This window comes from Carassius carassius, chromosome 2 (genome assembly GCF_963082965.1).
Source record: "Carassius carassius chromosome 2, fCarCar2.1, whole genome shotgun sequence".
NCBI classification, from domain to species: domain Eukaryota; kingdom Metazoa; phylum Chordata; class Actinopteri; order Cypriniformes; family Cyprinidae; genus Carassius; species Carassius carassius.
Window position 1 is genome coordinate 5,994,408 of NC_081756.1, and position 15,763 is coordinate 6,010,170.

Here is a 15,763-nt window from a genome sequence, read left to right on the forward strand (position 1 = left end):
GCTCAAGCTCTAAGACTATGCTGTGGGGCTATGAAAACAACTCCTGTGGCTGCTCTTCAGGTTGAGATGGGGGAAATGCCGTTACACATTAGACGTAAGCAGTTAATGATGCACTACTGGATAAATTTACAAGGGCATTCTGGGGATCGACATCCTACAACTAAGATACTTCTCCCATGTTGGGAGAGTGAAAGAGCTAAACGGGGATGCTTTGCATGGAGATGTGAAGAAATAGCTGAAGACATGACATTAAATCAAGGTGGATATATCCCGACAGTGCCATTATCAGTGACACCACCTTGGTTGTTTCCTCCAGTGTCAGTAGATTTATATTTCCTGGAAAAAATGCAGGGTAAAAAAGGATTTGGAAATATAGCAGTACTGGTGGAAGATAGAATACAAACACTATATCAAACATATGTTCAAATATATACTGATGGATCCAAGGATCCTAATACAGGGAAAGCAGGTTTTGGTTTTAGTATTCCTACATTACATGTTTCTGGTAAGAGAAGGACTTCAGATCATCTATCAGTGTATACAGTTGAGATGGTGGCAATCGTAATAGCATTAGAGAAGGTAGAAGAATTACAAATTAAAAAAGTTATTATATGTACTGATTCATGCTCTGCATTAATGTCACTGCAGTCATTTACATCTAACAGCAGACAAGATATAGTAAATGAGATCTATGAAATATTGTATAGAATTAAAAATATGAACATGCAGGTAACATTTATGTGGATTCCGGCACACAGAGGGATTAAAGGAAATGAAGATGTGGATGCATTAGCAAAACAGGCGCTGATGCAGGAGGAGGTCTTGTGCGTTCCACTCAGTAAGTCTGAAGCAAAAGGAATAATTAAACGAAACATCATTAAGGAATGGCAGAACAGTTGGGATACAGGAAACACAGGGCGACATCTCTATATATTACAGCAAAATGTGGGAACAGGAAGGATAACCAGAAGAAACAATAAAGAGGAGAACATTTTGACAAGGCTAAGGGTAGGACATACTAGGCTTAATAAAACCTTGTACTTAATAAATAAGCACCCTTCAGGAGTGTGTGATCACTGCCAAATAGAGGAGTCAGTTGAGCATGTAATTCTTCATTGTCAAAAATTCTATAGAGAGCGGGAAGTATTAAGGGAGGAAAGTAGAAAGTTTGACCAGGAAGAATTAAGTTTAAAAAATGTTTTTGATATTGAAGTAGGGAAGTTATTCTGTTACTTGAGAGAAACTGGGTTGATAAATAGAATTTAGGGACAGGAAATATTTTTAGTATTATTACTAGTAGTAGCTGTATTTATTATTATTTATTAATTTTTTTACTCAAGGGAAGGAAAACTCTGACCCACACTCCAACATAGTAGGTGGCGGTAATGCACCATAATGCTGGTTGCCACCCGCCATTAAACGAAACAAAGAAGAAGAAGAAGAAGAAGAAGAATGAACAACAAATCCCATGAGGAAGTGCGCGGCGTCGTTCCCGTGATCCCTTGCGCCGGAACGCGTTGTGGTTTGTTTCGCAGAGGTTAATCATGGCTAGCGACGGGCCGCCGGGCGCTGATTCAAATCTAGACTTTAACACATGGACTCACGGCGAGCTGCAGTCCAAACTGGCCGAGTTTGGAGCACCTAATATGGGTGAGATGAAAACGTTTTATGGCGGTCGGTGTGGCGGAGTTTGCCTCGGTTTTCCTCTCGTTAGCTAGCATTAGCCGCTTAGCCTTTTAAGCTCCCGTCTGCTGCTCAGGCCTTAAGTGCACTGAACTTCGCGCTAAAGTGTACTGCATTCAGGTGCATCTAAAAAAAAAAGAGAGAATATAATGGAAATGTTATTTTATTTTTTCTTATTTAATTTAAAAAAACGTTTATATTCTAGATTCATTGCACACAAACTTGCATGGATGTGATCAGTTAATTGTGACGCTGCTGAGTCAATGCTGTTATTGAAGACCAGGTTTCTTTGATCGCGTTCTTCAGCTCTTCTGTATTTTTTGCCTCTTCACAATACCCCATAGATTCTCTGTAAGGTTAAGGTCAGGTGAGTTGGCTGGCCAATCAAGCACAGTAATATCGTGGTCAGCAAACCACTTGGAAGTGTTTTTGGCACTGTTGAATCGGCTTTTCCTGACAATCTTCCCAAGGCTGTGGTCATCCCTGTTGCTTGTGCACCTTTTCCTACCACACTTTTTCCTTCCAGTCAACTTTCTATTAAAATATTTTGATACAGCACTCTCTGTGAACAGCCAGCCCTTCTGTGGCTTCCTCTCCTTGTGGAAGGTGTCGATGATTGTCTTGTGGACAACTGTCAAGTCAGTCTCTTTCCCATAATTGTGGTTGCATGTTCTAAACTAGCCCAAGAGGTACCCAGTATTAATACTCAAGCTAATCAAGCTCAAAATTGAATATTCTCATTTTTTTGAGATGCTTAATTATTATTTTCATGAGATGTAAATCATAACCATCAGAATAAAAAAAAACACACACTCTTTAAATATTTCAGTTTGTGTGCAATGAATCTAGAATATAATCATTTTTAATCTATTTGTTTTATTATTATTAAATTACAAAAAATAAAGACCTTTTCCATGATGTTCAAAAAAAAAAATTTAGATGCTCTTGTACGTAAATGTTTTATGCGAGGCTGTGTGTTTATATTTATTCTGGTAGTAAAAATGCGTTTGGCTGTAATTGACATCAGCTGTGTTTTTTGTGTGGATTTATACACTCCAGTACACATTAAACTCACAAGAAGCATGTGTAATTCAGTGGTGTTTATTATATCCATTTATGCTTTTTTTGTTTTCAGGTCCCAGAGAGGAGCTCATAGACAGACTGAAATCTTATGCACAGGTCAGTTATATTCAGGCTTTTTAACTGCAAATCTGCCCTTAACTTGGATTTCCTTTTATGAACATAACGTGTATTTCATCTGCAGTCTGGGATGATTTTAACGAAGCCGAACATGGCCGGAGATGAGAAGAGCATGACTACGGTACTGGCATGTTTCCTGTATTCTCTTTATTAGTTGTGTTTGCAGTGGCATGCATCACTGCTGTTTCCTGTATTTGAGAGCCAGAGCGTGTTGTGTGTCTTAGATGCCAGGTCTGCCACCGCTGCCCCCGATGCCCTCGATGCCTCTGCCTCCAGGCATGAACATGATGCAGGCCATGAACATGATGGGGGGTCCTCCACCCATCCACATGGGCATAGAGCCGCCGGGCATGATGCAGCATGACGACAGAGCCACGCAGGTGAGAGAGAGAGACACAGCTGGGTGTGTGCTGAACACAGTTGTGTGGCAGGGCTCCAGACTGCGGCCATCTTTTCTGTCAGTGCGAGTCATTAGCGCTGCATTTGAGAAACATCTAACAGAACAAACTTAACGTAACCGCGCTACAACCTGCTCCAAGCTCAGAACAGATTTACTCAGGAACCAGTGTTGATCTCGATACACTGTTACATCACAAGCATTAGAATTCAGCACGGAATTCTGTTATAACAGAGCTGGCATAGAAAACCAGAAGTAGTGATGCTATAACCATGCTGTTGTGGCAGAAGTAGTTGAATTAATTTGTACAACATTTTGAGAGAGAAATTCAACTTTTTCCAGCGCAAAAGCTCTAAGAATGATTCAAATGAAATGTTATTTTTAATGGAATGACCTAAATAAGCTTTGTGGTAAGCAAACACATTTAATGTAGAATGTTAAAAACCGACATCAGTGACCACTGTAACCAGTAGATGGCAGCAGAGGAGCTCTTATGGACTCAGTCATTCATTTACACTTAGCTTTATAGAATATCAAATTATCAAGAAATCAAATTTTGGACTTTTTCTTGCGTATAAAGTAAGAAAACTCACAGAGTGCCTTGAAGAACAAACATTTCTTCAGTTTGTCGTCAGTTCTGTATGATGCTATTGAAGAATAATGGGACGTTTAATAAGAGTAGAATATACACATATCAAATTAGATTTTGCACTTGTTACCTGTGCATTGTTAATAAAGGTAAAGTGATGGCAGTTTAAGTAGTTGTTTATAACTGTGTGTGTGTGTGTGTGTGTGTGTTCAGGGTGATGCACGAGTGATGGATGAGCAGGAGCTCCTGGAGCAGCAGAAACGGGTGAGAAAATACTTCTTCCTGTTCTTAACAGAGCTGCTAAATTTCAAAGGATTTATGTCATACTGCACAAACATTTCCAGCTGTATGATTGTGAATTATTTTCTATGCACTACCATTGAAAACTTATGGGCTCAGTGCGATCATTTATTTTAGTTGTAGTTTTATTTGGCACATAGCTCTTGTTGTACTTACCTGTGCACATTCTTCTTCTAGTACACACCTGAATAGTTAATGTTTAAGTCTGTTGTATCTATTGTATGTCTTTTGTTACTATCTTATCTGTTTATTTTTTCTCATATACTCTATATATAATTGCACAGTTTATGGAGTGGACCTGATTTACATTTCACTGCTGGTTATATGTTTTCAATATAACCGTGCACGTGACCAATAACAATCTTGGATCTATGGAGCACACGTTAAATTGATCTGAAGTAACAGTCAAGTCATTGATAATATTACAAATGATTCTTACTTTGAATAAATGCTGCGCTTTTGAACTTTCTGTTCATTGAAGAATCATTCATATTTTTTTCTTATATTTCCACAAAAATATGACGTTGCTTATTCTGTGATGTAGATTGTGTTTGTATGACATTTGTATTGCCGTTTCACTCATCAGCTTCAGACGTTTCTTCTCTGATTTGCTCTGAATTCTTCTGAAGCAGATGTTTGTCTCGTCTCTCAGGCTGCTGTGCTTCTGGAACACGAGAGGCAGCAGGAACTGGCTAAACTCCCGCTGGGGGCGGCCCCAGGCCCCAGAGGACCTGAACTAGGACCCCGTCCCAACCTCCTGCCCCCCATCCCACCCCTCAGAGGTCGGCCTTCACACACTGATTCACTGTGATGCTTTCGTTAACAACAAATCACGCTGACTGGATGTCTTTTATTTTAAGTTTTTTTCATGCACCAGTCAGTTTTGATTAACCTTTCATAAAGTGTTTTCAGAATAGCGAAAAGAAAACATTCAAAACACAATTTTTGCACCTATAGATTTTAATTGTAATACAGAACCCCCTCTTTTAAAAAAAATCTGTAGCAAAGTGAAAAGAATTTTGAACCTGGCTTTATCTGTTCAGATTTATTTTATGCATATTTACATATATAAAAATCGAATGCAAAGGTAATTAGATAATTCCTTATTTTTATACTATAACATAACATTTCAGGAATCTTGTAAAACATAAAAGGTTTGCTTTCCTTAATGTGTTCAATGAACTGGGGGATTATGGTTTATATTTTAGTTTTTCTTTTTTTGCCCATTTCATCTAATCTGTTTTTCCTTTTAACAACTAGACTCAATTTAAAATGACTACGACTGATTTTAATCAGGCTGATTTTCCTGTAGTAAACATGATTTCTGTCCTCCTGTAGTGGGGACTCAGAGTGGCCCCGCCCCTCCAGGGGTTTCATTGATGCACCAATCTGTCAATCAACGACAGAAAGTCCCGCCTCCTCCGGGAGAAGACGGCAGAGAGGTATGAGAGCCTGAGAGCCTGGCTGCATGATCAGATGAACTCCTCTGTTCAGTGATGCTGACGTGTGTGTGTGTGTGTGTGTGTGTGTGTGTGCAGCCGTGGCAGGGTGAGGAGGTGGGCATCGGGCCGAAGATCCCTCAGGCTCTGGAGAAGATCCTGCAGCTGAAGGAGATGAGGCAGGAGCAGCTCAGCACCGCTCCTACAGGTCACTATCAGCATCCTCCAACATAACCGTCATACACTTGAGCACTTGAGCACATCATGTCTAATTATTTCGTTTAATTAATTTTGCACATCTTGTGCTCAGTTATGTGTTTTTTTTTAATGCATATATAATGCATCTCTCTTTCTGTCTGTTTTAAAGTAATTCATTAAATGAGCCCTCTGCACTGTTTATTCAGAATTGATTCAGCAAATTTGAGCTTCATTGTTGTGTAATTGCAAAAAACGACTTGTCTTTTTGAAAGACGTGCTTGCATCTACACAATGTGAACTCATTTTTGTGTCTTGTTTGATCCACAGAGGAGTATGATGATGCAGACACCAGTGAGATGGACCTGAACCGTTCCTCTGCCCTAGGATACTCCGATGAGGAAGACCAAAGCGGCCTTTCTAAAAAAGACGTACGTCTCCTCACGTCTCTAGTGTTTGCGATTCTGTTCTGCAGACTTTTACTGAATTTCTCCTCGTTGACTTCTAGAAGAACCGCAAGCGCAGGAACAGGAAGAAGAAGAACAAGAAGAAGCGGCAGGAGGAGAAGCAGCAGCAGGAGGAGGAGAAGAAAGAGGAGAGCCGTGACAAGGAGAGCGAGGTGGAGATCGAGTACGTGACGGAGGAGCCCGCCATCTACGACCCAAACTACATCATCTTCAAGAGGATCTTTGACACCTTCAAGGTCAGAGGAGCAGAAATACGATGGAGATTTTGAGATGAACGTAGTGTAACGCTAAGAGTCCAGAAAGATCCGCTTGTGTTTGATGTGAGAAAATGAAAAGAATGAAGCTTGTTTGGTGTTGCATGTCAATGTGTTGAACTGCTGCTATTTTAAAGACTCCCATGTTCTGATGGATGTGCCATTCAATGGTTTTCTATCACAGCTGACAGATGATGTGAAAAAGGAGAAGGAAAAGGAGCCGGAGAAGCCCGAAAAACCCGAAATCCTTTCTTTCAAGAAGAAGGGGTTTGAACTGGAGAGGAAAGACAGCGATGACAGCGACGAGGTGAGTTACGGGCCTTGTGAAAGTCCTCCAGCCCTGATGATGTTCACGTCTCACCCCTCCACTTCCTGTGTGACAGGAAGTCAAGAACGACATGCCCAAGCTGTCCAAAAAGAAACTGAGGAGGATGAACCGGCTGACGGTGGCAGAACTCAAACAGGTAACAAATGACACATTTCTCTTTATTTTCAAAATTACTCCTAAAACACTTCAGAGTTCAGTGCGTTTAGATTCAAATGGACAGAAAAAGGGTGTTTTTAAAATATCTACTTAATGGAGTGGTTCAAGCTCATCCAAGATCAAGATGAGTCTGTTAGTTTACCTGGATCACAAAAGCAGTCTTCAGTCTCTGGGGGATATTTGTAGCAATAGCCAAAAATACATAGTACGGGTCAAAATTATAGATTTTTATTTAATGCCAAAAATCACTAAGATATTAAAGATCATGTTCCATGAAGATATTTTGTAAATTTCCTACCCTTAATATATCAAAACTTAATTTTTGATTAGTAATATGCATTGCTAAGAACTTAATTTGAACTACTTTAAAGATGATTTCCTGAGTATTGTGAATTTTTAGCACCCTCAGTTCAATTCAAACAGCGTATTTATTCAGCTTTCAGATGATGTATACATCTCCGTTTTGAGATTGACCCTTGAGGATCACACACACTTTAGTCGTCCCAGTGGAAGTGCTTGGTATTTTCAGAGCTAGAGGCAGCTGATTATGTTTGTTGTCCTCTGTTTCTCAGCTTGTGGCGCGTCCAGACGTGGTGGAGATGCACGACGTGACAGCGCAGGAGCCCAAGCTGCTGGTTCACCTGAAGGCCGCCAGGAACACGGTGCCTGTGCCCCGTCACTGGTGCTTCAAGAGGAAGTACCTGCAGGGCAAGAGAGGCATAGAGAAACCCCCGTTTGAGCTGCCCGAGTTCATCAGGAGAACCGGCATCCAGGAGATGAGAGAAGCCCTGCAGGAGAAGGTGATGTCACGCTAGTGTCCCTCACTTTCCACGAAAACAGGAAGCTGTTTCCAACATTGATGATAACCAGAAATGTGTCTTGAGTGCCAAATCAGTATATTCGAATGATTTCTGAAATGTATTCTAGATTAAATAAATGCAGACTTGAATACTTGTATAGAAAACTTAATATACATATTTAGTTCTTGCTATAATTGCATATGCTTATTCATACAGTTGCAGATTGGTGCTGTTTGACTAAAGATCAGACGATGTGTGCAGAACCATTATATTATCATCTGTTACATTAAAGAATGGGACAGCAGACATGAATGAAATCTGTGGCGCTTGCGGGGAGCAGCTCAGTGTTTAGTTTCCGTCTGTAAATGTGAGCTCCTGAGGCCAGTCTTCATACGAGACCGCGCTTGAGTGACGCTTATAATACAGTGAATCTGGTTCATTTAAACCGTAACGGTGTGTTTCACACACGTCTCCGTATCCCTGCAGGAAGATGCCAAAACCATGAAGACCAAAATGAGAGAGAAAGTTCGGCCCAAGATGGGGAAGATCGACATCGACTACCAGAAGCTGCATGACGCCTTCTTCAAATGGCAGATCAAACCCAAGCTCACCATCCACGGGGACCTGTACTATGAGGTGCGCCTGCTTCACCTGATCATCCTGGCAGCTTATGGAGCATAAATAACTCTGCTCTGCTTGTTCTGTGTCAGGGTAAAGAGTTCGAGACGCGGCTGAAGGAGAAAAAGCCGGGCGATCTGTCTGCTGAGCTGCGAGTGGCTCTGGGGATGCCCACCGGACCCGTGAGTGCCTCATCCGGCACCGCTTTAAACACTAACCATGCATTTAGATTTTACACAAAACACCTGTTCTGTTCTGTGAAATTGCAGGAGGGCTTTCCATGCACTAAGCACTTCTGTAAATCTTCCTGTGTGATTTTAGCTGTGTTTTTAAAATGCCTTGGTGTCCGCAGAACTCTCACAAAGTTCCTCCTCCGTGGCTGATCGCCATGCAGAGATACGGACCTCCACCCTCGTATCCAAACCTGAAGATCCCCGGCCTCAACGCCCCCATCCCTGAGGTCAGACACACACCCAAACACAGAGGAAAAGATGTAGACCTGGTATAAAGCTTCACACTTCTCTGTGTGTGTGTGTTTCAGGGCTGTTCGTTTGGGTATCATGCGGGCGGTTGGGGTAAGCCTCCTGTGGACGAGACGGGCAGACCGCTGTATGGAGACGTGTTCGGCACCAACGCCATAGACTTCCAGGTGAGAGAACTACAGTCATGTCCTGAACATACAGAGCCCTTTACACTAGACACTAGACACCTCAACCTGCGAGAGGAAAAGTGCTTTATTGCTTTCACAGATAAAAAACTAATATGAGGGACACCCTTCTCATTCTGTGGTTTGGTTTGCCTGATCATGCTGACAGGCCAAAGCAGAGGAGGAGGAAGTGGACCGAACCCCGTGGGGCGAGCTGGAGGCGTCTGATGAAGAGTCGTCTGAGGAAGAGGAGGAGGAGGAGGAGGAGAGTGACGAGGAGAAGCCAGATGAAACGGGCTTCTTCACTCCAGCAGACAGGTGCTTCTCGTCTCTGGTTGAGTTGTGTGTGTGTGTTTGAGACGTGAAGGCTCACAGATGTCTGCTCTCTCGTTGTTTGACAGTGGCTTGATCACTCCGGGTGGCTTCTCCTCTGTTCCCGCCGGCATGGAGACGCCAGAGCTCATCGAGCTCAGGAAGAAGAAGATCGAGGAGGCCATGGACGGGTGAGGCGCAGAGCCAAACTGATGGGCTCTTCTTTTCTAAATCTGAAAAATCTTACCAGATTGGATATATCAGGTTTATATGTAACCCAGGACCACAAAACCAGTCATAAGGGTCGATTTTTTTTAAAATTGAGCCTTATGCATCATCTGAAAGCTGAATAAATAAGCTGTTTGTTAGGATACGAGATACAACTTGTTGAAAATCCTAAATCTGAGAGTGCAAACAAAATCTAAATACTGAGAATATATCACCTTTTTAAAGTTGTCTAAATGAAGTTCTGGCAATGCATATTACTAATCAAAAATGTATTTATGGTAGATAATGTACAAAATATCATGATCTTAATATCCTAATGATTTAGGGCATAAAAAGAAAAATGGATAATTTTGACCCATACAATGATTTTTTACAAATATCCCTGTGCTACTCATGTTTGGTGCTCCAGGGTCACATATAGTGTGAGTATAGAGGAAAAAACTGTTTTATTCAGACGCAGACGCTGATTGGTGAACTCATCACTTCAGATAAAAGGGTCTCGCTACTAGTGTAACGTGTGTGTGTGTGTGTGTGTGTGTTCAGAAACGAGACGCCTCAGCTGTTCACGGTGCTGCCGGAGAGGAAGGCAGGGGCGGTCGGGGCCGCTATGATGGCGTCCACACACATCTACGACATGTCTACGGTACGACTGTGTGCCAGAGATGGATGCGTGGTTTTGATAAATTCTTGGTACAACCCTAAAGAAACACAGGAACTGAATGCACGGTTTCACTTTAACATCCATGTGCATTTAAATCTGAAATCTTGGTTATTTAAAACAGTGCACATTGTGTGCATCATGCATCAATTCGAACTGATCTTCATTTTAATTAACCAATATCAATTCCTAAATCAAATTTTATCCAAGTCCTCCAGAAATCACAGTAAGGTGTGCTAGTTTTGATATGAAAAAAAAATCTGAGCTTTCAAATTCTATCAATTGAACCACAAAATACAGACAATAAATGTGTTGATGCTTTTTATGTGGCGTGACCCCATATCTATATACACCGCGGTTCAGTTAGCACATAATCAAACTATCTCCGCAGCTTTACTAGTTACAGCATGAAATAAACCTGAATGAACATTAAAAGGTATTGAAAGAAACCGAACAGCTTGCTGAAAAACAAGACCGACATCTTTCTGAGGTTGAAATACTGATTGAGGTCAAATCATTTCAACCACGGAAAGTGTTTTTTTTTCTGAGTGCTGATGTATTATAGCTGAAAATAAATGAGTTAATTTTAGCCCTTAAAATTGTAGTAATGTTGTTTCACCTGACATTGTGTAGTTTACAGCATTGTTGAGAGAGAAAAACTCAAGTGTACAATTGATGTACATTTAAACGAATCACAAAATCTGTGCCCTATTATGCTTCATATTTTCAAAAACAAAAGCAGATGTCTTCTTAACCTTGAGAGGAATCGGTGCAGAAATGCAAGCTGGTTTGTGTGTGTTAAAGTAATGGTTTCCCTTCGTATCCCAGAGACCTCTCTGTGTGATCGATGGCAGATAAGCTTCGCAGAAGGCTGACTTCACATCTCCATCAGATCTCTCTCAGCCGTCACATGCACAGGACACATTTGTGTTTGAAATTAGAGCCCGACCGATATGGATTTTTGGGGGCCGATGCCGATATTAACTCGAAAAGAGCCGATTTATAAGCCGATATTTTGATTTTAAAAATAATCTGGATATTAGACCCATTTCCTATAAACTGCACTTACACAACATTCAATAGCAAAATATCTGCCTGTTCTATGTATGTGGGCTGTATAAACCATTTTCCAGAATGGACTATGTTAAAAAAAAAGCCTTAGATTACAGTCTCAATGACTAAACAATTGCACATCAAAAGTATATATTTTTTAATGATCAAAAAACAGTCTGGTTTTAAACATTTAACTCTTTTACTTTCTCCCAGTTGAAGCTGGTTTTAACAGTCTGTGTGTGTACTGTAAATAAATTATAATACTAAAGTTAAAGTATTTGCAGAAATAGTCCCACACTTTGCTGCTACAGCATTCACCTTTTTCAGCCATCTGTAGGCAGAAAGAGAGACGGAGAAAGAATAAGCATGTCTATTAATAATATCACCATGTATCATTACTCATGTCATCATTAGAATTATAATAATAATAAACTGGGATCTTCTGCATAGGCAAAAATGAGAAATATATATATTTTTTTTATTTGTCAAGCAATAGGTATTACCTACTTATATTTAACAATATTATTTCAACATTTTCCTGTTATGTCTGTAAAGCTGCTTTGAAACAATATGTAAAAAAAAAAAAAAAAAAAGCGCTTGTTCAGCTCACATTTATTTACATGTCCCCTCTGGTTTAATCATTTCTGACGCACCTACTGTAGTTACTGTAACTACACTATATTTGCTCTCACAGACACATTCACAACAGACCCCTATATCTTCTCCTCTTCTCTTTGTGCAGTCTGAATCAAAACATCGTCTTGCCTACTATTACCGGAAGATTACGGAATCAATTCGAAGTTGAATGGTTAACGTTAGTGTCATGAACACACTGCTGTCAATTTTGAGAAGAACCACCTTCAAACAAGTTAATAGCAAGCATTTAAGGGGCCTGCTAAAAAGGAAGCTATTAGCGTTAGAGTAACGTAACCAGCCTGAATTCACCAAATTGTTCTCTGGACCTGAGGGTAGCCTCTTCTTCCTTGCTTCTCTCTTAATTCTCATCAGCAGGACTAGCGCTATCGCTCGCTTCTTACAACGGGACAGATACGTGTTTGCTGCTGACCGAAAGGTGTAGGAACAGACTATGAAAGAGCTCCCGCTAAACGTTTTTAAAACTCCGCCTATGCCATAGCGCAGCGCAAATCGCGTTGTATCTGAAGGGCAACGCTGAGCCCAGCGGCAAGCTCCGTGCATACCGCGTCCTGTGTGAAAGGCCCAATTACGCGGTCATTATGTGGGAAACACACCGCAATAGAATAAGAATAAGTTAAACGCTAACGTTATAGTTTGACCTCCTATTAACGTTCGCGCTCTTCCATTGATAAACATGGTATTAGCTTTGTGGCTAATCTAATATAGCAATGCATTAGCGGCTGTAAATGATGTTACAGAATATTTAGAAGTAATAATGATAGGACCGTTAGCTAGAACTACCACACAGTTTTTATATACAGGGTATGAACTAAATCTACAATCATTTCACATGATGAACGACAGACTCACCGTCAAAACAGTTGATCGCTTTCTTCTGTAGTGGATTTCTGGCGCTGTTGTTAACTCTGGAGCTGCAGAGCTCCCTCTGGTGGGCACACTATGCAACACTCATAACATGAGTGAAGCATGAGACTCTGTTTCTCATGTTTCATCGGCCGTTATAAATGCTGATGCCGATTTAAATGCAATTAGCTTATATCGGCCGATAATATCGGCCGGCCGATATATCGGTCGGGCTCTATTTGAAATGAGAGCAGCAGGGCAGTGACGGCTATATAGCGTTTATATCAGTGCAGATGTTTGTTCAGTGAGATTTTGACCCAATGCTGGAGTGTCTGTCATGTTTGCATGCTGCCTCCGTCTGATTGTGTGGTGTGGTTGGTGCAGACGGTGACCAGCCGTAAGGGTGGAGTCTCGGTGCTGGGTGGAGACGGTCAGGGGGTGGAGGTGGCTCTGGCGCCGGAGGAGCTGGAGCTCGACCCCATGGCCATGACGCAGAAGTACGAGGAGCACGTCAGAGAGCAGCAGGTGGAGAAGGAGGACTTCAGCGACATGGTGGCAGAGCACGCCGCCAAACAGAAGGTGAGATCAGATGAAGCCAGTCATAAACCCTTCGCTCATATTTCCATGCAAAATCAAAAACAACAAGTTATGTCTTTTGCGTTCATTTTTGTGCATTTGAATTTGGTATTCTTCATTGTCATCATTGAAATGCATAATGAGCTCATCATCTTTGTTCAGAATCATTCTTATTGAATGACCAACAGCTTAAAAAAAACTTTCCTTATGATCTACTTCATTTATTAGTCTTTAGACAAAAGCGTCTGCTGAATTAAGAAATGTAAATAAGAAATCAGCCAATTAAATGAATGAACAGTCTATCATGATGTACCTTATATTTTACTTTAATACTTTTTTTGTACCATTTTATACATTTATTATTTTCTTTAATTTAAGTTAATTATTTTCTTATTATATTTAAGAGCACATATTGCCTATTTTAATTATAAATATAAAGTTTTGCATATATACACAATTTATGATTATATACAGTTTATAAATGTAACTTCTAATTCATCAATTTAATTTTAATAATAATTGTATAATAAAATTGTTATTACAAAGATATTAATGCATTTGTGTTTACATGCATAAACATGTTTTTTTTTTCTTCATTTTTTGTATTCACACTGAGGCTAAAAGTGCTTAATTGCCATGAAAATCAGTGTTACTTTCATTAGGCTTTACTTTTTTTTTTTATATAAATGTAAATATTAGCTCTGCATTTTTTTGAAATGCTTTGCAGTGGATGCTTTAATAAATGTTGAGAAGATGCTATTAATACATGTATAATATTAAACCGTAATAACTCAAAAATCAGCATATTATCTACGTTTTTTTGAGTAGAACCACTTAAATGTCTTTTGGTGTTTTGTGTACATCTATGTTTGTCGTTCTTTTTAAATGGTTAGTGTGTTTTAACCTGTTTCCTCAAATGTTTCTTCTCTCACAGCAAAAGAAGCGCAAGGCTCAGCCGCAGGACTCGCGCTCTGGAGCCAAGAAATATAAAGAGTTCAAGTTCTAGCCCTGCGGTGACTCTCCTCCTTCATTTCTTATTTCTTTAACCTGCTGATGTCGTGCAGAAGCGCCCTTGTGTTTGTACTTCACATGACAGTGAGCGACGGTTTTCATTTATGCTTAATGTTTTTGTAAATAAAATGCGTCCATGACAAACAGATGTTAGTGTTTTATTTCTTGACATTTCACCCCCTTTTTCTGTTTAGCTGATTTATGTGCTTTTTTATGAAAAGCTTATTTTCGGATTCCTGCTACTGATTTCTTGGTGAACGTACTCGGTTACTAACGTAACCTCGGTTCCCTGAGATGAGGGAACGAGTACTGCGTAAGCTAGCTTACGCTATGGGAAAAGGTCCCCTTTTCTCGAGAATATGAAGCCAAAAATTATCCTTAATTTTTAATAATGTAAAACGCAGTGCTGCAGCACAGCAGACCTAAGCGAAGCCGCTCGCGCGCTTATTGGCTGTGCTGTGGCAACTGCAGCAACCTATGGTGAGGCGGCGGAGATGAACGAATCGAATGGGGGCGCTTCGCGCCCATTGGACGTCAGAGCGCGCCAAAATAGGCGTGGCTGGAACTATATAAGCCGCCTCTTTGCCATAGGGATCAGGTTTTAAATCGACTGAAGCGATCACCCGATCCGAGCACATAGCACGGCAGGTTACGCAGTAATTACTCATCTCAGGGAACCGAGGTTACGTTAGTAACCGAGTACGTTCCCTTTCGAGAGTACTCTCGTACTGCGTAAGCTAGCTTACGCTATGGGAACACAATGTAAAACGCCGTGCGTGCTCGGGAACTTCGACCTGTCACAGCCCGAGGCGAGAGCCCGGGGCTTTATAGCAGGAGAAATCCCAGTCCCAACAGCCAACCTTAGTGAGCTTTATATAGGGAACGAAAAAAAGGGGATGTGATAAGGCTTAGCACGTCTATATAGAAAGTACCCTGGCCTGCAGGGCAGGGACTTGCAGATTATAGAATCTAATAAATGTGGACGGAGAGGCCCAGCCTGCCGCCGCACAGATATCATCCAGTGGTATCCCGCAGGACCACGCCCATGATGAGGCCATACCTCGGGTGGAATGGGCTCTGATGCCGAACGGGCAGCGAAGGCCCTTAGATTTGTAAGCCAGCGAGATAGTGTCTACTATCCATCGCGATAGGCTTTGCTTCGTGGTGGCGAGACCTCTGGTGCGCCCACCAAAGCATATGAAGAGCTGGTCCGACCTCCTGAATGAGGCGGAGCACGCAATATAGGTTTTGAGAGCCCTGACGGGGCAGATGAAGCTCGTGTTGCTTTCGTCGCTTTGCGAGGAAAGGGCTGACAGCGAGATGACCTGTGCTCTGAACGGTGTTGAGAGCTCC

At 41.2% G+C, this 15,763-nt stretch overlaps 1 protein-coding gene across 1 annotated transcript; it reads left to right on the forward strand.

Annotated features, from left to right (window-relative positions):
* The first annotated feature begins 1,492 nt into the window (after positions 1–1,492).
* Positions 1,493–14,536, forward strand: LOC132100887 (splicing factor 3B subunit 2-like). Its single transcript, XM_059505831.1, has 22 exons — positions 1,493–1,650; positions 2,819–2,862; positions 2,948–3,004; positions 3,108–3,263; positions 4,083–4,133; positions 4,822–4,951; positions 5,508–5,611; positions 5,708–5,816; positions 6,134–6,234; positions 6,312–6,506; positions 6,709–6,831; positions 6,908–6,988; positions 7,581–7,808; positions 8,295–8,444; positions 8,519–8,608; positions 8,779–8,886; positions 8,968–9,075; positions 9,242–9,390; positions 9,474–9,575; positions 10,156–10,255; positions 13,208–13,402; positions 14,334–14,536. Exons 1-22 carry the CDS (start codon positions 1,545–1,547, stop codon positions 14,403–14,405), a joined length of 2,559 nt encoding a protein of 852 aa, XP_059361814.1. The 5' UTR covers positions 1,493–1,544; the 3' UTR covers positions 14,406–14,536.
* Positions 14,537–15,763: the final 1,227 nt, after the last annotated feature.